At 47.0% G+C, this 23,331-nt stretch overlaps 1 protein-coding gene across 1 annotated transcript in view; it reads right to left on the bottom strand.

Annotated features, from left to right (window-relative positions):
- The window catches only part of LOC115473575 (baculoviral IAP repeat-containing protein 5-like), a 48,655-nt gene that overhangs the window by 15,398 nt on the left and 9,926 nt on the right, over window positions 1-23,331 (bottom strand). The window contains exons 2-3 of the mRNA XM_030208649.1: window positions 22,308-22,417; window positions 2,178-2,295 (exon numbers count right to left, since the gene is read on the bottom strand). Of these exons, the coding sequence (XP_030064509.1) occupies window positions 2,178-2,295; window positions 22,308-22,417 (228 nt within the window). The remainder of the gene's footprint in view (window positions 1-2,177; window positions 2,296-22,307; window positions 22,418-23,331) is intronic.

Below are 23,331 nucleotides of genomic sequence, written 5' to 3' on the forward strand. Positions count from 1 at the left end.
ACGCCAAGGTTGCGGGCAGATGAGATGGGGACGATGAGGGTGTTGTCAACTGAGATAGAGAGTGGAGGGAGAGGAGAAGTGGGTTTGGGTGGGAAGACATTAAGCTCGGTCTTGGCCATGTTCAGCTTCAGGTGGCGGTTGGACATCCAGGCAGCAATGTCAGACAAGCAGGCCGATACTTTGGCCTGGGTTTCCGCAGTGATGTCTGGTGTGGAGAGGTAAAGCTGGGTGTCATCAGCATAAAGATGATACTGGAAACCATGAGATGAGATCAGCAAGCCCAGGGAAGAGGTGTAGATTGAAAAAGAAGGGGTCCAAGGACAGAACTCCAACAGAGAGCCAAAGGATCACAACGTTGTCCTTACCCAGCTGATGAAAGCTCCTTTTGAGCCACTTGATACCTGCTACCTGAAGTACCTGACCTGAAAGATCTAGTTTTTGGTAGTGCTTACTTCAGCATGCCATGTCGGTGAGCTACAGGCCTTAGTAGTCGATTCACCTTTCTACATACATCCTACATTCCTTCCTAAGGTAGTGTCAGAGTTCCATCTTAATCACGTGATTGTTCTGCCAATATTTTCCCCCAAAGTAACATGTCCATCAAGGTGAAAGCACATGTCATACTCTGGACTGCAAGAGAACCTTGGCCTATCTGGAGAACACTAAAGCCCATAGCTCACCAAGCTTTGTTTACCTTTGACCCCAATAGGATGGGGGTTGCCATCTGCTACCCAATTTGACAGACTGTGGTAGTTGACTTCATTTCCTTTACTTATGCCCCAGCTGGGCTAACTCTAGTGGATTGTGTCATGGCTCACAATGTCAGAGCCACGGCTATATTGGTAGCCACTTGAGGTTGGACGCAATAGAAAAGATCTGCAGGGCTGTAACATGAACTTCAGTCCACACAATCACATCTCATTACTGTTTAGAAGAGGACTCAACTCGACAACTGGTTTGGTCAGACAGTCCTTCAAACTCTTTAGGTTCTAGAAGCCACCTCTTACCCCCCCCAGGCCCATTTGTTTTCTGTTCCAAGCTATTAAAAAAATTACAAGCTTAAAAGTGCTGATATTTAGCCTGTTGCACAGCTCTATTTCATTCCCCTTTTCTTTCAGGTAGCCTAATAGCTAGGGATTCCTATCAGCAAGACGACTATATCCAGTTTGTCCTTTGAGAAAGAAAAGTTACTTAGCTGTAGCATGTGTTCGAAGACAAGCAGAATAAGTACTCTCACTACCCCGCCCACTTCCCCTTAAAGTTGAATTTTATCAGCTATTGTATCAGACTGAACTAGTTCCACACAATGAAAGTGGGTGGTATGGCACATGTACATGTAGGGAGCAATTTCCAAAAGCTTCTGGAGGGGATGCTGGGGAGATAACATAGTCCATCATTGAGAATACCCATACTGCTGTCATCAGAGAACATTTGCTACAAAAAACTTTGCTTTATTCTCTTTCCTATTAGCTGTCCAATCTTAGACTTAAATACCAAAACTAAAAACAGAAGAAACTTTCAATCTGTAATAACCTCATGAGGAGAATTTAAAAAACTGAAATCTAGCAAACCCAATAGAACATAACCAAGTATTCACAGAATGTCTGGGAGGGTTTCTGGACTGGTGTGGTAGGACTAAAAAAAAAAAAAAAGGCAAGCATAATTTTGCCTTCCTTAGCATTCTTACCAGACCAGGATCTGTTGGATGCAGCAAAGCAATCCTTAAGAGTGGGGATAATGAGATCCTTGCTCGAACTTGAGCACCAAAAAAAAAAACATCTGCTCGGACATACAGTAAGTCTTATAATGCTCTGAAAGTTTATGAAGGGACAACCATGTTGCCATTTTACAAAATGGCAAGGAAAGTTACTGCACTGAAGTTCACTCAGTATGCAGACACTCCTCTTGTTATATGTGCCCTTAAAACCTTGTGGTAGCTGCTTCCTCTTTGGAACATAGGTTGAAGAATCATTTCTTTAAGACTCAGATAAGAAGCATGCAAAATACACCAGTGTTTCCCAAGTTCAGTCCTGGAGTACCCCTTGCCAGTCAGGTTTTCAGGATATCCAATTGGGAAATACTGGAATACACAACCATCCGCCACCTAATCCCCAGCATGCAAGAAAAATAAATCTTCTCCAAGCTGGAGAGAGCCCAAATGCACAGATATTACACACCGTTTCATTCTTCAGCCTTTCCTTGTCCAATTTGAGAAACTCATTCTGACTTAGATTTTCAATCTTCTTTTTGATGTTGATGAAAGCACAGCCAGAAGAATGTTTCTTATGTTCTTCCCTATAAAAACGACAGACAAATTTCTTTTGTTAGGAAAGCTAGCCTTATTGCTAAATAATGCATTCTTACACATTAGATAAATGAGGGGTCTATTGGATCTCACTTTGTGGAGAAACCAAAACACAATTTAAAGAGAATGACAAGATCTGTGTCAAAGGCTGGGGGGGAAAAAGTAGTAGTAAATTCCTGCAAATATGAGATCATTTCCTTGGATCATTAATGTGTCTCTGCAGTGCAATCCTTAACACATTCAAGGTATAAGAGGGGAAGAGGGAAAGGGGGTGGGATTGGGTTAAACAGATAAAAAGTTGCTCTAAGACATGGGCGATGACATGAGGCTATTAGATGTATATAGAAGCTGTATGAGATAAGCCTGAATAAAACATCTGATATACAAAGAGCACTGAAAATGACAACCATCTGTTTCTGAATTAAGTACATATAAAGCTATACAATAAAGGCCATAAGAACATAATAGCAACCATATTCAGTAAGACCAATGGTCCATCTAGCCCTATTTCCAACAGTGGCCAATCCAGATCACACATACTCAGCAGAAACCCAAATAGTAGCAAGATTCCATGCGAACAATCCCAGGGAAAGCAGTGGTTTCTCCATATCTATTTCAATAGCAACTATGGACCTTTCCTCCAGTAACTTTTCTAAACCTTTTTTAAACCCAGATACACTAACCACTGTTACCACATCCTCTGGCAAAGAGTTCCAAAGATTAACTATTCATTGAGTGAAAAAAATATATTTGTTCCTACTTGTTTTAAAAGTATTTCCAGATCACATGATGCCACAACCACAGGATGCTGGTCTGTTCTGGCTACCCCATTCTAAGCCCCGATTTTAAAAGTACTCTGGTTCCCTCAATCGGCTCAAAAACTTTCTGCCATGCTAGCGGAAGATCTCAGGATCTGCAAGTGCATGCCGGTGTAGAGCGACAGCAACAAAATTACAGCAAAAAAAAAAAAAAAAAGAATGGGAACATGGCAAGATGGCACCTTCAAGCCAGACCACAGAAGGTGCTTCCACTATTCCCCAGGGATGAGCTATGGGGACACAGTTTTTCCATTTGCCACTCGATGGCTTTTTTCTGGGGAGATTGCTCTCGACTGGTATTGAGTACCTTTCATGCACTACCCTTCATCTTTTGCTCATAAGCAGGATTTTGGTTTTGATTTGCTCCTCTCTATAGCATCCTTTTGAACAGGCTTGCTATTGTTTTTTTCCTTCAATGGAGCTCCAATTGCACTCGTTGGTGGGTCTGAATACATTACTTGGAGACCTCCCTGCTTGATGTTTGGAATCTTTTCACTGCTATCAAATTGTGCAGGAGAATTGATAAACCACTGGTCCAAGGCAACAGAAAAGATGGTAATCGTTCAGTCAGGAGACTTGGGGATGTCTTACTGGGATGGACCTTGCTCTCTACTGCCCTGGCAGAATCAGGACCATTTGGGGGTGCCTGATGGAGGTCTGGCATCTCACTATTCCATATCATCAAGCTGATCAATCCATAGACTGGTGGGTTGTGTCCATCTACCAGCAGGTGGAGATAGAGAGCAAACTTTTGCCTCCCTATATGTGGTCATGTGCTGCCGGAAACTCCCCAGTATGTTCTCTATCTCAGCAGGTGGTGGTCACACACAGCAGCAGCTCTGGCTAGGCCTCCAAGCCTAATTTTTAGGTTTTGTTGAGTGCCTGGGGTTGAGGGCTCTTCTTGAGCAAGTGCAAACCTGGTGGCGCCAGGTCCCTCCTTTTCTCCCCCCTCCCGCTGGCTCCGTTAAAAAAAAAAAAAAAAATTTTGAACGTCCTTAAAGGCGTTTATTTCGACGTTTATTTAAACGTTTATTGCAGCTACTCACTGGGACACCAGGTCGTTACAGCTCGGAGCGGACAGCAGGTAATTTTTACCTTTTATAGCGGGCAGGGGGTTCCCCGATTGGTCTCCACGTGGCCCATGGCGTCGGAGGGCGAGGGCGCAAAGAGTCGCTCCCCGGATCGCGTGTGCGCTTCCAGAGGGGATGCGGGGGTCTTAAAGTCTGATTCGCCCTTGTTGGGTGACAGTTTCGTGACCGATGAGTGTCCTGGCCCTTCCTCCGGCGTGGCGGTTTTTCCCGCCATAAACGCCCATCCCCCGCGGCTCGCCTCCGCCATATTGGTCGGCCACGCGGCTCGGACGGCTTCTTCTTGGGCCGCCCTTGAGGTGGGAGACATTGATGCCATGAACGCCCTTAATTTGGGCGACGGCACAGAAGCGGCTAAACTTAAGCGCCGTTCTTCCCGCGCGGCTCCTTTGCGGAGTGTCGCGCCGGACGCCATCTTGGATGCGCAGCATGTCTCTCCCCCGCTCTTGCGAGCGCCGGTTGAGGGTGCGTCTAGGGCTGTAGCCCAGGCTGCGGAAGTGCACAGTCTGGGGGGTTTCTCCCCCGAGTTTGTTTTGCTGCTGCATCAGGCCTTCCTTATGCAAAACGCTGCCCCTGCTCCCTCGTCTGGTAAAGAGGTTGAGGCCCCCGGAGGTAAACGCCCTCGGGTTGATTCCCAGGCCTTGGAGGACTTTGTCTCCTCCGATGTAGATGAGGGCAGCGTATCTGAGTTCTCCCAACGGTCCTTTGCGGATTCCTTGGAGGAGACGGATCCCCGCTCGGATGGAGCGGATGACCCCTCTGCAGCGCGGCTCTTTAGCTCAGAGGATTTGCCCAACCTGTTAGTGCAGGCCATGGGCATTTTGAAGATTTCCTCTCCGGAGGACGTCTCTCCCTCAGCCCCTGTTGGCTCTGCCATTATGCTGGGGACGAAGCGCCCGCCTAGAACCTTCCACGTGCATGATGCCATGCACACCTTAATTTCGGCTCAATGGGATGTCCCGGAAGCGAGCCTTAAAGTGGCTAGGGCTATGTCCCGCCTCTATCCTTTGCCTGAAAGTGAACGTGAGGCCTATCTGTGGCCTACCGTGGATTCTTTAATCACTGCGGTGACTAAGAAAACGGCGTTGCCGGTGGAAGGTGGCACGGCCCTAAAGGACGCCCAAGACAGAAGATTGGAGGCGGCCTTAAGGTCGTCCTTTGAGGCGGCTGCTTTAAGTTTGCAGGCCTCAGTTTGCGGCTCCTATGTGGCCAGGGCGTGCCTGACTTTGGTGCAGCGGGCTTCCCCCTCGGATCATTCCTTGAGGGCTGATTGGCCGGCCCTGGAATCGGGCTTGGCCTATTTGGCAGACTTGCTGTATGATGTCTTGAGGGCCTCAGCTAAAGGCATGGCTCAGACAATCTCTGCGCGGCGGTGGCTTTGGCTGAAGCATTGGTCTGCTGACCACGCCTCTAAATCCCGCCTAGCGAAATTGCCTTTTAAAGGCAAGCTGCTCTTTGGGGTCGAGCTGGACAAAATCGTGACCGATCTCGGCACGTCTAAGGGCAAGAAGTTACCAGAGGTCAGGGCTCGGGCTAGTACTCGTCCCGGTACCTCCAGAGGACGGTTTCAGGAAGCCCGTCGGTACCGCCCGGGCAGGTCGGGCTCTTCTGCCTCCTCTTCCTTCAAGAGGAACTTCTCCCCCAAGCAGCATTCCTTTCGCAGAGACCGCCGTCCCGGAGGTGCTCCCTCCGGTCCTCCCCCAGGGTCTCGTACCCAATGACGGGGCCTTGGTCCACACCCCAGTGCAGATTGGAGGACGGCTGTCCTCGTTTCTGGGCGAGTGGACCACAATAACTTCAGACGCTTGGGTGCTGGAAGTCATCAAAGACGGCTACAAGCTAGAGTTCTGCCGACCCTTAAGAGACGGGTTTGTACTCTCTCCCTGCAAGTCTCCGGTCAAAGCTGTGGCAGTGCAGCAGACCTTGGACAATCTAATCCGCCTGGGTGCGGTCGTTCCGGTGCCAGAAAATCAGCTTGGCAAGGGACGTTACTCCATTTACTTTGTGGTACCAAAGAAAGGAGGTTCTGTACGGCCTATCCTCGACCTCAAAGGGGTCAATCGGGCCTTGAAAGTTCGGCACTTTCGCATGGAGACTCTCCGCTCTGTTATAGCGGCAGTGAAGGCAGGGGAGTACCTGGCATCCTTGAACATCAAGGAAGCGTACTTGCATATTCCCATCTGGCCTCCCCATCAACGCTTTCTGCGTTTTGCAGTCCTGGGCCGACACTTCCAGTTCAGAGCCCTCCCGTTCGGGTTGGCTACTGCTCCGCGGACCTTCTCCAAAGTCATGGTGGTCATCGCGGCCTTCTTGAGGAAGGAAGGAGTACAAGTCCATCCTTATCTGGACAACTGGTTGATCCGAGCCCCCTCTTATGCAGAGTGCGGCAAAGCTGTGAACCGGGTGGTTGCTCTTTTGAGCTCCCTGGGGTGGATCATCAACTGGGAGAAAAGCCAGCTGCGCCCGACTCAGTCCCTGGAGCATCTGGGAGTTCGATTCGACACCCAAGTGGGCAGAGTGTTCCTGCCAGACAATCGGATTGTCAAACTTCAGGCTCAGGTGGACAGTTCCTAGTAGCCTCTCCTCTTCGGGCTTGGGACTATGTGCAGCTGTTGGGCTCTATGACGGCCACGATGGAAGTAGTGCCCTGGGCCAGGGCTCATATGAGACCACTACAACACTCTCTGCTGCAGCGCTGGACTCCGATGTCGGAGGATTATGCTGTGCGCCTTCCCTTGGACCCAGCAGTGCGCAAGGCGCTGAGCTGGTGGATGCAGACAGACAAGTTGTCCGCAGGAATGCCTCTGGTGACCCCGGAGTGGATTGTTGTCGCGACGGACGCCTCTTTGTCGGGCTGGGGAGCCCACTGCTTGGGAAGGACAGCGCAGGGGCTCTGGTCTCCTGCAGAGGCAAAGTGGTCTATCAACCTCCTGGAACTCAGAGCCATTCGGTTGGCGCTTTTGGAGTTCATCCCGGTACTGGCGTTGAAGCCAGTACGGGTCCTGTCGGACAATGCCACGGCTGTGGCCTATGTCAACCGCCAGGGAGGTACCAAGAGCGCCCCTCTAGCCAAGGAGGCTATGAGTCTATGCCAGTGGGCGGAAGCGAACCTGGAGCAGCTGTCAGCGGCCCACATTGCCGGAGTCATGAATGTCAAGGCGGACTTTCTCAGTCGCCATACCTTGGAGCCCGGAGAGTGGCAGCTATCTGCTCAGGCGTTCTTGGACATCACGAAGCGCTGGGGCCAGCCGAGCCTACATCTGATGGCGTCTTCGGCCAATTGCCAAGTGCCGCGCTTTTTCAGCAGAGGACGGGACCCTCGATCCCTGGGAGTAGATGCTCTTCTCCAACAGTGGCCGACACAAGAGCTTCTCTATGTGTTCCCGCCCTGGCCCATGCTGGGCAGGGTGCTAGACCGGGTGGCAAAGCATCCAGGCCGGATAATCCTGGTGGGTCCGGATTGGCCCAGACGTCCCTGGTATGCGGACTTGATCAGGCTCTCAGTCGACGATCCTCTGCGGCTGCCAGTGGAGCAGGGCCTGTTGCATCAGGGTCCCGTGGTGATGGAGGATCCCTCCCCCTTTGGTCTTACGGCCTGGCTATTGAGCGGCAGCGTCTGAGGAAGAAGGACTTCTCAGACAAGGTCATCGCCACTATGCTGAGAGCGAGGAAGCGCTCTACTTCTACTGCTTACGCCAGGGTTTGGCGTACCTTTGCAGCGTGGTGTGAAGCAGGCTCATTTTCTCCATTCACTGCTCCAATTTCTTCAGTGTTGGCATTCCTGCAAGAAGGTCTGGAGAAAGGCCTGTCGCTCAGTTCCCTTAAAGTCCAGGTAGCGGCCCTGGCTTGCTTCAGGGGCCGCCTGAAGGGTGCTTCCCTGGCTTCGCAGCCAGATGTGGTGCGTTTTCTCAAGGGAGTTAATCACCTGCGCCCTCCTCTGCACTCTGTGGTGCCGGCGTGGAATCTCAATCTGGTGCTAAGAGCATTACAGAAGCCGCCTTTTGAACCCTTGTCGAGGGCATCTCTGAAAGACCTGACGTTGAAAGCAGTCTTTTTGGTGGCTATCACTTCAGCCAGAAGAGTTTCCGAGCTCCAGGCGCTCTCATGTCGAGAGCCTTTTCTGCAGTTCACTGAGGCAGGAGTGACTATTCGCACAGTGCCTTCCTTCCTGCCCAAGATTGTCTCTCGCTTCCATGTGAATCAGCAGCTCTGTCTCCCTTCCTTTCGTAGGGAGGACTACCCAGAGGAATACTCTGCTCTTAAATATCTGGATGTGAGACGAGTCATCATCAGATACTTGGAAGTGACCAATGATTTCCGGAAATCGGATCATCTGTTTGTCCTGTTTGCAGGTCCTCGTAGGGTTCTGCAGGCTGCTAAGCCTACAGTGGCAAGATGGGTCAAGGAAGCCATTGCAGCGGCTTATGTGGCCGCGGGGAAGGTGCCGCCTATCCAGCTGAAGGCTCACTCCACAAGAGCTCAGGCGGCCTCGATGGCAGAGGCCGGTTCCGTCTCCTTGGAAGAGATATGCAAGGCGGCAACTTGGGCTTCGGCCCATACATTCTCCAAGCATTACCGCTTGACTGTGGCTGCTCGGGCGGAGGCCCGGTTTGGAGCTTCAGTGTTGCGGTCAGGGATTTCTATGTCCCGCCCTGGGTGAGTACTGCTTCGGTACATCCCACCAGTCTATGGATTGATCAGCTTGATGATATGGAAGGTAAAATTATGTATCATACCTGATAATTTTCTTTCCATTAATCATAGCTGATCAATCCATAGTCCCTCCCAGATATCTGTACTGTTTATATTCTGGTTGCATTTCAGATTCAAGTTTAGTCTTCAGTTCCTGTTCAGGAAGACTTCGTGTTCAAGTTATTTTTTCACTTGGATTCTTCAAGAGTTGAGACGAGTTTGTGTTACAGTGAGCTGCTGCATTCCTCTCCCCTCCGTTTTACGGGGCTGGATTGAGACTTAAATTCTGCCGGCACTCCCTCCCGCTTCGTGCGGCTGTAGGGCAGCTTTGTACCCCTCCCGCTTCGGCGGTGTTAGGGTCAGTCAGCTCCTCCCGCGGTTGCGGTTGCAGGATAAGCCAGATCCCCCCGCATCGGCGGGTGTGGTGTCCCTCCCCCGCTCCGCGGGGATGAGCTGGACGGATTCCCCTCCCCCACTTGTGTGGGGATGAGCTGGGTTAATTCCCCTCCCCCGTTTCGGCGGTGGTGAGCTGGGCAGAGTGTCCCTTTGTGGGTGTAATTCTCTAAGTGCTGAGTCCTGCGGATGGAGCTTTGATATCGACATACTGAGGAGTTTCCGGCAGCACATGACCACATATAGGGAGGCAAAAGTTTGCTCTCTATCTCCACCTGCTGGTAGATGGACACAACCCACCAGTCTATGGATTGATCAGCTATGATTAATGGAAAGAAAATTATCAGGTATGATACATAATTTTACCTTATGCCTGTTGCACTGGGTAGAAGTACCTATCAATTATTCTATTACCAACCCCAGGGTAAATTCACAATAGTCAGTCATATATACTACTAGTAAAAAAGGCCCGTTTCTGTTTTAAAGGAAACGGGCGCTAGCAATGGTTTTTTTTTTTAATTTGTTTGGTAACCATACAGTTGTAGACTCTGTGTATGTGTGTGTGAGTGTATTCTGTATGTGACACTGAGCTACAGTGTGCCAGTGTATGTGTCTGTGTGTGTGCGTGACCCCCTCATTCCGTCCGAAGTGCAGGTACCCCCACCCTTTGTGTTCAAAGCTCTGGGACCACAGGGGCGGGCAGTGAGACAGAGTGTATGTGTGAGTGTGGGTGTGACAGAGAAACAGTGTGTGTGTGTGTGACAGTGAGACACAGAGAGTGAAAGACTGGTTGCGTGTGAGAGAGAGCGTGTGTGTGTGTGACAGAGTATGTGTGTGTGTCTCCATATCATTCTCCTTCCAATAAGCCATTGCAGGATCACAGGGGTGGGCAGTGAAACAGAGTGTATGTGTGACAGAGAGACAGAGTGTGTGTTCTAGAGAGTGTTTGTCACAGTGACACACAGAGAATGAAAGACTGTGTTTGTGTGTGTGTGCATAACCCCCTCCTGTCTGAAGTGCAGGCCCCCCCCCCCCTTTATGTTCAAAGTTCGGGCCCTCCTCCCTCCTGTGAGTTGCAATGTAAGGTTCCTCTGCATGACAGAGTATGCGTGTGTATGTGTGTCTTTCCATGACCCCCTCCTTCCGTCCGAGGTGCAGTGTCGTCCCCCCCCCCCCCCCCCCCCGTGTTTAGATTTTTAGTTCCTTTTCCTTTTTTTATCCAGCGACTGTGCTCTCTTTCCCATGGCCTCCAGCTGCAACCTTTGTCCTCTCCCCTTCCCTCCCGTTCTGTTCTCGCCCCACCTCTCCATGTCTCTTTGTCTGTCTCCCCTTCAAGTTCCAGGCCCCCTCCCTCGCTCCCCTTCAAGTTCCTGCCCCCTCCCTCCCCTCCAAGTTTCTGAGCTCTCCCTACCCCCCTCCCTCCCCTTGAAGTTTCTGGCCTCTCTCTCCCTTTAGTGTACCTGCTCGCATAGACTTTGCACTGCTGTGCGTGAACCTCATCCAGCTTGCGTTGTGTTCGATGTCCCCTGTTGAGGCACTGGGAGGGCGGCAGTGTCTTCACCCTTTTTTTTTTTGTTAGTGCAGCAGGTTCGGGAGGGCGGTTCGGGGCGCCATGAACCTCGGCTTGCGTTTTGGTCGACGTCCCCCCCCCTTTTTTTTTTATTGCGGCAGGTTCGGGAGGGCGATTCGGGCCGGCGGTATTCTCGTCAGCTGGGCGGCAATTTCTGGAGGGCGGCAGTCTCGTTAGGTGCAAGCATTGTCAGGGCGGTTGGTTTGCGCAGCAGGTTTGGGAGTGCGTCTCGTGCCTTTTTGTTTTTCCGATTTGTTTTTTTTTATTTTGCGCGTACCAGTTCCTCCGATCAGCTGTGTGGGTTCACTAACGTCATCGCGTTCTAACCTGCTTAGCAGAACACCTCCGTGGGGTCCATGGTCCCAGGCAGGTTAGAACGTTGGAGGTGAGTATTATTATATAGGAAATGCCACTACCATTTAACTAATACATTACTTTTTTCTTTTAAACATATTACAAACACATTATTATGTGCATTAAATTTTACAATCTTTATTATGAAAAGCTCACTAACAATAAAACACTCTCTATCCAGCACTCTCACAGTATGCTCTCCATGTAATGCCTTTTACAAACCGCTCATCCCCAGTACCAATAATCAGCTGTGACTCTTCCCAATGTTCCAAATTTGAGACCCATTTCACCTTACAGTTCTTACTGTTCTCCTAAACCGGAGACATCACACGTTAAACAAAATGTTTCTTTCAGCTTGCTCTCAAATCCTTATTAGTTTCTGAGAAGAACTTATTAATCCATGAAGAAAAACTGTGGATTGCTTGACAGGAAGTGAGGTAGAAGTACTGGATGCTGGAGAGCTCCATATGGTATGCCTACGGAGTTTAGAGGTCGGAAACAGTCTCCTGATGAAGTGGCAAAAAGAAACACGGCCAGTGTTGGGACCAAAAAGTTTATGAGACCAGAAGATATTGTGTATAAGTGGATGGAATAGATGTCAAGCAATCCACAGTTTTGTTTGCTTTGGAGGAGGCAAGACGGCAGGACTTTGAGTGCTGGCATGTGCTCAAGGCCCTGAGCTCAGTTTTTAAGATATGAAAGTACAACAGCAGCAGCAGAAACAGCAAAGGCAAGTGAAATGAAGTGAAGTATAAGGAAGAAGGACAGATGCTGGCCTATGGAGGGGAAGGAGAAGGAAGTAATGGAGGGAGGAATGGTGGATTTGGGAGAGGGAATTGCTGAAGGTTTTAACTTAGGGCTGGCCCTGCTTCCCCCTCTGTTCCGCTGGCAGAAGAGCAGTACTTCTTTAAAAAAAAAAAAAAAAAGCCATACGCATCACCATAGCGGGACAGACTAAGGTCTATCAAACCCAGTATCCTGCTTCCAACAGTGGCCAATCCAAGTCACAAGTACCTGGCAGAAATCCAATTAGTAGCTTCATTTCGTGCCCCTAGTACTTGTATATTTGGAAAGCGTAAACAGATGCTTCACGTCTACCCGTTCAACTCCACTCATTATTTTTATAGACCCCTCAGCCGTCTCTTTGCCAAACTGAAGAGCCCTAGTCTCTTTAGCCTTTCCTCATAGAGAAGTCGTGCCATCCCCTTTATCATTTTCATCACCCTTCTCTGTACCTTTTCTAATTCTGCATTATCTTTTTTGAGATGGGGTGACCAAAATTGCATACAATATTTGAGAGACGGTCTCACTATGGAGCAATACAAATGCTTTATAATATTAGTTTTGTTCTCTGGTCCTTTCCTAGTAATTCCCAACATTCTAATTTGCTTTCTTAGCAGATGCTGCACACCGAGCAGAGGGGTATCAAAGAACCAGCAATGACAACACCTAAATCCTTATTCTGGGTGGAGACTCCTAAGTTGTAAGCGTACATCATGTAGCTATAGTTTGGGTTCCTCTTCCCTAAATGTATAGCTTTACACTTGCTCACAATAAACATCTCCTGCAACTTGGATGCCCAGTCTGCCAATCTCATTAGGTCATCTTACAGTTGTTCACAATCCTCTTGTGATTTAACAACTTTAAATAACTTTGTGTTGTCAGCAAATTTAATCACCTCACCCCTTATTCCCATTTCTACATCATTTATAAAAATGTTAAAAAGCAGTACAGACCCCCTGAGGAATCCCACTATTTAACCCTTTTCTTAGAATATTGACCATTTAACCCTACTTTTTTTTTTTTAATCTTTTAGCTGGTTCTTAATCCACAATGGGACACTGCCTCCTATCCCATGACTATCTAATTTCCTCAGGAGTCATTCATGAGGTACCCTGTCAAATGCCTTCTGAAAATCCAGATACACAATATTGACCGGCTCACCTTTATCCACTTGTTTATTTCTCTCTTCAAAGAAATGCAGCAGTTTGGTGAAGCAAGATTTCCCCTGACTATATGCTCAATAGTTTTTGCATTGCCTTCTATATGGACTTTAAAATATATGACTTCACCAAAGACAATGCTCACCAGGAACCCTGTGAATTCTCTTATTTTCTGTACCTTGTGACTTACTGTTATTACTATTACTTTATAAATGCTTTTTTTAAATCTCTTTTAACTTAACCTATAAATGCATTATTTTGCCAACTGGGGTTAATATCATGCCAACAAAGTGTCACAGGATCCACCAGTACTGTAATCAGGCTACTGAGGCATAAAGTGCTGTTCTCCTGCCAACAGGAAGAGGAGGATCATAGTCATAGCACTCCTAGACATATACTTAATGAAAAATCCAACCCTGAATGTAATAGCTTTTAGTATATATACATCATATACAGAGCTATGGAGTCGGTACACCAAACCTTCAGCTCTGACTCCAACTGATATTAGGCTTTACAAAGCAACCTACACATCCAGCTTCTCCTATATAAGCACAAAATTATGGAATGCACTGCCAAAAACTGTGAAAACAATCTACGACCATCTAAACTTTAGGAAATCACTAAAAACCAACTTGCTCAAAAAGGCATACCCTACTGACCCAACATAAATGCCTACACCCTGCAACACAGCAAAACCAAAGATCGTATTGGACACTATATAACCTTCCCTTTAGCCGACCCACATTTTTTTTATTTTTTTGTTACATTTGTACCCCGCGCTTTCCCACTCATGGCAGGCTCAATGCGGCAGGCAATGGAGGGTTAAGTGACTTGCCCAGAGTCACAAGGAGCTGCCTGTGCCGGGAATCAAACTCAGTTCCTCAGTTCCCCAGGACCAAAGTCCACCACCCTAACCACTAGGCCACTCCTCCACTCCTCCATTGTGCCTGAAACGCACGAACCTCTTTCAAGCACACATTACTATGTAACTGTCTATCTACCGGACTTGGCGAACACCTTTACAGTACTATGTAAGCCACATTGAGCCTGCAAATAGGTGGGAAAATGTGGGATACAAATGTAATAATAATAATCTAAAATCAAACAGGACAAAGATATGTATATGTAAGTATAAAACGATATAAACAGGAGTTGGTACATTTTAACCGACTTCGACTTCACAACTCCAACGACACAGCCTGTTTCATATATATGATTTGTGTATACGGAAAAATTAGGTTCTTACCTTGGTAATTTTCTTTCCTTTAGCCATAGCAGATGAAGCCATTACGTATGGGTTGGGTCCATCAACCAGCAGGGGGAGATAGAGAGCACTCAACTTTTCACAGTGCCTCATGGCCAGCCAGCTCCACTGCCTCTTCAGTATTTGAAGCTTCCAAAGCAATATGGCAAACCTTGGGGTCATCTTTGACTCTTCTCTCTCCTTCTCTGCTCATATCCAGCAGACCGCCAAGACCTGTCGTTTCTTTCTTTACAACATCCGTAAAATCCGCCCCTTTCTTTCCGAGCACTCTACCAAAACCCTCATCCACACCCTTGTCACCTCTCGTTTAGACTACTGCAATCTGCTTCTTGCTGGCCTCCCACTTAGTCACCTCTCCCCTCTCCAGTCGGTTCAAAACTCTGCTGCCTGTCTCATCTTCCGCCAGGGTCGCTTTACTCATACTACCCCTCTCCTCAAGACCCTTCACTGGCTCCCTATCCGTTTTCGCATCCTGTTCAAACTTCTTCAACTAACCTATAAATGTATTCACTCTGCTACTCCCCAGTATCTCTCCACACTCGTCCTTCCCTACACCTCTTCCCGTGCACTCCGCTCCATGGATAAATCCTTCTTATCTGTTCCCTTCTCCACTACTGCCAACTCCAGACTTCGCGCCTTCTGTCTCGCTGCACCCTACGCCTGGAATAAACTTCCTGAGCCCCTACGTCTTGCCCCATCCTTGGCCACCTTTAAATCTAGACTGAAAGCCCACCTCTTTAACATTGCTTTTGACTCGTAACCACTTGAAACCACTCGCCTCCACCTACCCTCCTCTCTTCCTTCCCGTTCACATTAATTGATTTGATTTGCTTACTTTATTTATTTTTTGTCTATTAGATTGTAAGCTCTTTGAGCAGGGACTGTCTTTCTTCTATGTTTGTGCAGCGCTGCGTATGCCTTGTAGCGCTATAGAAATGCTAAATAGTAGTAGTAGTAGTAGCTCAGGGCTCTCCATCTCTACGGAGGCCGCGCCTTGCAGAGAATTCAAAATGGTGTCCGCTGCCAGCGCTGAGCGGGAAGAATCATCGCTCGCCGTGCTCGGGCTGGCTCTTACACCTGTGCAGCATGATTTACAGAGCCCCGCTGCTGATTTGCGCTTGCCACACCGGGAATAGCGCTTTACATTCTCTGCAGCCATCGCCGAAAATGGCGGGAAAATTCAAAATGGCGGTTTTGCGCCAAACACACCCCGATTGCGGGCCCACCCCGGAGGAGTTAGAAAACACTCTTACCTCACCGGACCGAGTATCATAGTTCCGGTCCCATAGAAGAATCAAAGGAAAGGAGAAATTAGATCTTACCTGCTAATTTGCTTTCCTTTAGTCCCTCCGGACCGGACCAGGATTGGACTGATGGGTTGTGCTCGCCTACCAGCAGGTGGAGACTGAGAAAAAACTCTGACTCTAGAGAGCCAATAGGAGCCCTGGCCATGTGACCTTAGCCTCAGTATTTGAATAACAAAGCAGGAAAGAAAGAAAGACCTTCTGTGCCGTATGGAATCCTAGCAGCCACAAAGCACTCGGCAACGCCAAGTATCAGAGCTCACCAGCAACTCTCACCAGAGAAGTGGTATGGCCCGATATGTATTACAGCTCACCAGCAACTCTCACTAGAGAAGTGGTATGGCTCACTTGTACTATAGCTCACCAGCAAATCTCACCAGAGAAGCGATATGGCTCACATGTAATATAGCTCACCAGCAACTCTCCCCAGAGAAGTGGTATGGCTCACTTGTCTTATAGCTCACCAGCAACTCTCACCAGAGGAGTGGTATGGCCCTCTTAAGATTTTATATATATTCCATCAACTGAGCTTACCAGCAACTCTCACCAGAAAAGTGGTAAATCATATTTAAGGTTTTATAGATATTCCAGCAACTGAGCTCAGCCACAACTCTCACCAGAGAAGTGGTATGGCGTATTTAAGGTTTTATAGATAGATTCCAGCAATTGAGCTCACCAGCAACCACCAGAGATGTGGTATAGACCACGTAAAGTTCTGTATATATATAGTATTGTTCCACGAATCGTAAAGGAATGAATACACTTCCTACTGAATACACTTCCTACTTAATAAAAGAAGCTAAAGAGTAGAGAGAACATGGGAGGGGCCTGGTCCGGTCCGGAGGGACTAAAGGAAAGCAAATTAGCAGGTAAGATCTAATTTCTCCTTCCTTAGCGTCCCTCCGGACCGGACCAGGATTGGACTGATGGGAAGTACCAAAGCAGTAATCTGAAGGGAGGGACCCTATGAAAACTGCAGAGAAATGTTCATGCTGCATAGACCACCTGGCGACAACTAACATGTAGTGTGTCCCAATGAGCAAAATAAAATGAAACTAGGACTAAGTTGCCAACTTACCAATGTGCACCGAGAGCACCAAAAATCGCCGTAGTAAGAATAGAGCCCGCTTCTGAAGTTGTGGAATATGTTGTAATACGCTGTGGAACTGCCCTCTCAGCGAGAAGAGAAATAGACATTCTCATTTCCTTGATCCTTCGCGATATAGCGGGTTAGAAACAATGAAAAACTTTTACGCCTACTGGCTAGAAGGACAAAACCAATAAGAAAAAACCGATTGGGAAAGGTGAAAACTTTAAACTACAGCAGACCGAAAAGAAGTTACCAACCGTAGAAGTATTCCACACATAGATCTACTTGCTGCAATGGCTACTGGGAAATACTGCTTGAAGAGGAAAACTTTATAGAAAAAGTTATGGCTACTAGAAAACAGAACTTTAAGAGTCTGTTCACCTAGTTCACCTAGCTGGTGGACGAAGCGGGAGGTACAGGTGCAGGACTCCTTTAAGAAACCGCTTTGACAGTGGATGCTGCATAAGCGTGCGGTTGTCAACAGTATCATGCATCACTGATAGAGCTGCCAAATGAACTCTAATGGATGAGTAAGACAGACAAGATTTCGCAAGATGCAGAAGATATTCCAAAACATGCAAAATGGATACTGTTTGTGGAATGAAGTGGCGAGAGGAGTACCACAGAGTGAACCGTCGCCACTTTGATTCATAGGACTTTAATGTAGATTTCTGTCTGGAAGCAATTAAAACTTGAAGTACTTCCTGCGAAAATATCAAAGATGTTGCAGACCCAGTAACCACGCCATAAGTTTGAGTGACTGGGGGTCCGGATGTAGAAGGGTGCCTTGGTTCTGCGTAAACACCTAGTGAGATGATGGAAGAAACGCATAAAGAAGGTTGAAAAACCCCTGCTGGACGTTGGCATCTGTCCCTGTCTCCGTCAAGACTGTTGCTGAACGGAAGAAGCAAGAAATGTTCGTGAGCCTGAAGGCAAAAAGAGATAGCCCTGAAGTGTCGCAGTGAGGAAGTAAGGCTGAAAAAATGAGAGTCCATTCACCTAAACGCAGGGTGACACAACTAAGAAAAAATGAGTACAAACTCAAGAGTATACTCTTAACTCCTCCTTGGCGGATGACATAACCCATTGCCATGGCAAGGACCAACATAGCTCTCTCCGCCTTGTTTGTCAGTAGGGAAAACAAAATTCACCCGAAGGTAAAACGAATTGCTGAGGTCCCCCAGAAAAAAAATATATAAAAACAAGCTTCTGCCAAAAAGTGTACTGCACGAAGCATCCCAATGACAGAACTAAGGTTCTTGAGATAACTAGATGACACTTAAATAGCGCGATTGATGACCCTGAGATTCGCAATAGGATGAAGGAAAATTCCTTCTTGGGCATTAGAAAGTAAAATTGCATTCTGCAGACTAGAGCGAGGAAATGGCCGAAGGCCCAAGGTCACCAAGAAAAATATAAACTGGGATGTTTGCAGAGGAGACAAAAGACTGTGCGCCAACCTGACTAAACAAAGAGAAAATCAGAGATATCTGATGAGAGATCAAATGAGAGATCAAATGAGAGGCCTGGCTACAATCACCACCCAACCTAGAGACTGTAAGAAATGCAACACCCGGTGCGTGTCCTGAGAACTCTGCTGATAAGACTTTCTCCAATTAGGCAGTCGTCTAGGTAAGAATGAAATGACCCTAAGAGCGCAATGAACATCCTCTTAGATCTATAAAAGAACGGAAGAGAGAGTACTGCTGAAAATGACCGGTTAATGCATAAGCAAAAAACTAGCCATTCTCTGGATCCTGAGGAGAAGAGGAAGGGTGACCAAGGACACCAGTTAAATAGGGCTACAAACTCCAACCCTATCTCTATGGCGTTCCATAGTTGGGTAAGTTCTGAATATAGAAAGTTCTGAATATAGGAGTCCACCAGCTATGGTAGTACGCTCCGGACAGAAAAAAATTGTCCCAGTATGAACGTCTGATTCACCGGCCTGTAATTTCTTGGATCTCCCTAATCCACATACCACTAATCCACGTACCACGGTCATGCGTCCTCCCTCACTGAGATGTAGATTGTAAGCTCCTTTGAGCAGGGAACGTCCTTCTTTGTTAATTTGTACAGCGCTGCGTAACCCTAGTAGCGCTCTAGAAATGTTAAGTAGTAGTAGTAGTACCAGACTCACACCCAATAGATATGAATGTTGAGCTTGTTTCAGGTTAAAACACCGAACCTAGGCCCAGGGTCCCCGGTGTTCCTAGTGGTGAACAGCCATGGCAAATATTGTATGCGTTAGTTTGCAGAATTACTGCAAAGCCTTGCTTTTGGAGCAGAGATTTCTGTTCGATACTCTCGTGAGAGGTTTTTTTTTTTTTTTTCTTTAATGCTGTTCTGGCTGTAGAAAGGTGGACATTTGAGCTTCCCCAGAATGGCAAAACTTATGTACCTATGCCCATTAGATATGAATGCTGGACTTGATGGACTTTAGGCCTTACCCAGCATAACCATACTTATGTACCTATGGTATAAATACACAGGAAGTGAGTGAATACCCTTCCAATTGAAAGAACACTCTGGAGTGAAGGCGCATAGAATGAAAATGAAAAAGGACAAACTTGGAAATTACCTGTAACGAAAAAAGTGAAGTTGTGCCACAGCCACTTGGTGAAGGCAGTGTAGACAAGACTGTATCTGAATTCAAGAAAGCTTGATATAACATCAGGTCTCTAAGGAAGAGGAAGAGATAGCAGATGGTATGTATAGGCATACTGGACCAAACCAGGATGTTTATAATCTGCCAATGCTGAACTGATAGAGTAGAGACAAACACGAGTAGATGGTTTGAGGACCGTCCACTATCTTTAAGTGAAAGGATGACTTTATTCTCTAAGTGACCATATGTCCTGTAAAAACCAGAAGAAAGCTAAAATGAAATATGAGAGGCTTCAAGGCAGTTGGAAAAGAAGGGAAGACATGAATAAAGCATGCCTGCTAAGGCAGCTGAGTGACTGGGAGCTTGGTAGACAGGACTGTCCCTCAGAGAATATGAAAGAGCTGATATATCCCCATGGCATCTGAACAATATACTGTATGCCTCTAGAGAAGGCTTCTTAAAGCCGGAAAAAGAAAACACTGTATAACACTACAGCCATTGAGAGTGATTGTCTGTTAAGTTCTTAAAACACTATATAACATCATAGGCATGGAGTAAAATGCTTGAAAGGAACTAAGATATTATGGTCAGAATTGCAAAGTACCAATCAATTGACTCTTAGACAATGTAGTCCTATTCATCAGGGAATGAGAAAGACAGAAATTTACTCTATGCCTATAGAGAAAGTTTCTAAAGTTCTTAAAACACTGTATAATACTACAGCTATTGAGGAAAATGCTTGAAATGAATTATGATATTATATTATGATAAGATGTAGATTTTCCACCAGGCAATGAAAAATGACCGAGCACCAGAAAAAACTAGTGTTAACAGCCCCGTGATACATAGAAATTTAAAAGAAGAAAAGCTTGTTATATATCCATATATGAAAGGAGCCCCCTTTCAACCAAATATTGCCTGCTGATGTGAAGAGCATTTTAGAATACGCCGTTCAGCACATACAAAAGTGTACACATTTTGGAGCCGAACTGCTCTATGAACTGCAGCCTTACCTTCAGCAGAGAGATCCCCGACTGATAAGATGGAGGGAGAAACAAAATGGCCGCTGTTCGCGCCACTGGCCCCGTGGCAATCGACAGCGCGCCAGACACCTCCGAACAAGTGGAGCCCAGTGGAACGTTGAAGAAACAACAGCCGGCGAAAAAGGCCCCGAAAAAACCGGAGGCAGCACCGGACCCGAAGAAACCTAGAAGGGAGAGCAAAATTTACACGTTCCGGCTGCGTGAACTGCGCGACGCTGACCAACAGCAGCTGTTTGAACTTTTAAGCCATATCGGAAAAAACAGGTGGTTGCGCTTACGCGGTTCGCACCTTTCTTTTTTTTTTTTTTTTCATTTGTTTAAACTGCCGCCGCCGCCAAAACGCAAGAAAATGGAGGAAATTAAATCTGACGAGAAAAATCGCTGTTTAAAGTCACAGATACTGAATTATTTTCTTCTGTTTGTTTTTTTTTTTTTTTTTTTTTTTTATAACCCCTCAATCATAATAAAACACTGGAGCTGCCTGCTCGTTAGAAGTCTGGGGAAAGAAAGGCTGCTTCTTTGAATTTCCTTTTATTTGATTTAATTCTTTTAAAGCAGCTACCTGTTAAAAGTGGCTGCCTCTCCCAAAGATGGTACACCTTTCCAGAGAAAGGGACGGCCCTTCCCTGCTAAGCCAGGGAGATGGGGAGGAAGGGGGGTGGACTCGAGACACCCGAGTTTAACACCCCCGAGGCTGTCAAAGAAAGAAGAGAAAGGAAACCCTGTCAAGCCTCTAAATAAGATTCCAGGCACAGAAGAATTATCACAAATATCTGTAATATCTAAAGAGAAAAGGAGAGAGACTAATGGGCTCACTTCCTACCTGCTGGGAGACTGAGAAAATACTGAGGCTAAGGTCACATGGCCAGGGCTCCTATTGGCTCTCTAGAGTCAGAGTTTTTTCTCAGTCTCCACCTGCTGGTAGGCGAGCACAACCCATCAGTCCAATCCTGGTCCGGTCCGGAGGGACGCTAAGGAAACCTCTGTTCCATTTTTTTTTTTTAACGCTGTGAGGAAAGCAGAAGTAATAAGAACTCCGGAGGCTCAGATGAGTGGGAAAGGCAGGGAAAGGCGAACCAATGTGCCTGCATCCACTGAGTGGGAAAGGACAGGGAAAAGCAAGCTAATATGTCCACATCCACGGGGGCATGGGTAAGGCAGGGAAAGGGCTAACCTATGTGCCTTCAAAGTGAAGCTGCTAAAGCCTCTAACACCCCAGCTAACAACTGGCAAGCCAGGAGCCACCCCCAGGCAGATTTTTGATGGAGCTCGAAGAAGCTGCAGCCACCCTGCTTAGGGAGATAGAGAATACTGAAGAGACAGTGGAGCTGGCTGGCCATGAGGCACTGTGAAAAGTTGAGTGCTCTCTATCTCCCCCTGCTGGTTGATGGACACAACCCATATGTAATGGCTTCATCTGCTTGATGACAAGGAACATCTGTTTTTGCTGCAAAGGATAGGATGGGCAGTTTTACAAATATTGAAGTAAATAATATGCCACAGCTTATACACTAGTAACATGCAACTGGCCTAATTATGCAAGGCTTATACAATAATGAAAATACCATAATAAACAGAAATGAGGAATCACAAAACAGAAAGCACATCTGAAAAAGGGATATGCAGGAGGGGGGTGGGGGTGGGGGTGTTAACAGAAACCAAGCAACTTTATCATGGGATCTGAAAGAAATGCAGGAGTAGCCTGCACTGAGCAGAGAGCCAGCGTTTAAAACCTGCCCCTTGGGACCCTGGGCAAGTCATTACCTCCATTACCTGAGGTGCAAATCACCACCCTCACTATGGGAAAGGTAGGTAACATGTATATGGATGCTTACATTGGGTCGTCATCAGGCTCCCACCCCTCCAGCTCCTTGAAACAGAAGAAGCATTGAGCCACATCAGGGCTGTTCTCGCTTGGACAGTGGATGAATCCTGCAGCAGCCATCTAACGAAGGGGAAAAACAAAACAAAAGAACTCACCTCTTAACAAACTTACCAAATCCTCCAACACCCACATCTCTACCAACTACTTAAACACAGCACTGGTAACTTTACAAAAGAGCACAACCCATCTTTTGAGGACCCTTTACTGGGGCACAAATGCACCCCTACCACTCTGAATCCCTCTTACCCCTGCTATAGTACTGGCACACCCCCCCCCCCCTTCCATTCTTACCTTACTGCAAGGTACAGGTGCACACCTACCCTTCCTCCCTCATCCCACTTACATTCCCCACCTATGACATCTTGGCATCTTCTAAAAAGGTAATATACAAATCTGTATTCTCATTTTGGCTGCAGAGTGGTGGAATGCTTTACCAGTCAGAGCCAAGTAGGGATGGACCAAAGTCTCATCAGCTGAGGGCTGATTGAAGTAACTTTACTGCACCAAATACTTGTATGTGACCCGATACGGGTCAGTGTTTCAACGGTTCTACCGTCTGCCTCAGGGGTCAAAATACTTCTGGGAAGTATTATGAATGCAAAAAATGAAATCTTAGTAATACAGTATGGTCGCAACGGACGCTACTGAAAAGCCCACCAAAACAAAAAAGCTTTACCAATCACAAAAAAAACCCCATTATCTCATTACAAACTATTTTGCAAAGCAATTGAAATTATTTTATTTCTATTATTTGTGTTGCTTAAGAAGTAGCCTGATGGTTAGTGCAGAAAGTGTTGATCCTGGCAACCTAGGCTTGATTCCCACTGCAGCCACTTGTGACCTTGGGCAAGTTATTCAACCCTTCATTATCCCAGGTTCAAAAACTTAGATTGTTTCGTCTAGTAGCATAGTAGTAGTATTAGTACCTAAGGATTGAAAGATGTTGGTTCTGCTTTATTTTATTGTTAAGCTCC

The sequence above is a fragment of the Microcaecilia unicolor genome, chromosome 6, assembly GCF_901765095.1.
Source record: "Microcaecilia unicolor chromosome 6, aMicUni1.1, whole genome shotgun sequence".
NCBI classification, from domain to species: Eukaryota; Metazoa; Chordata; class Amphibia; order Gymnophiona; family Siphonopidae; genus Microcaecilia; species Microcaecilia unicolor.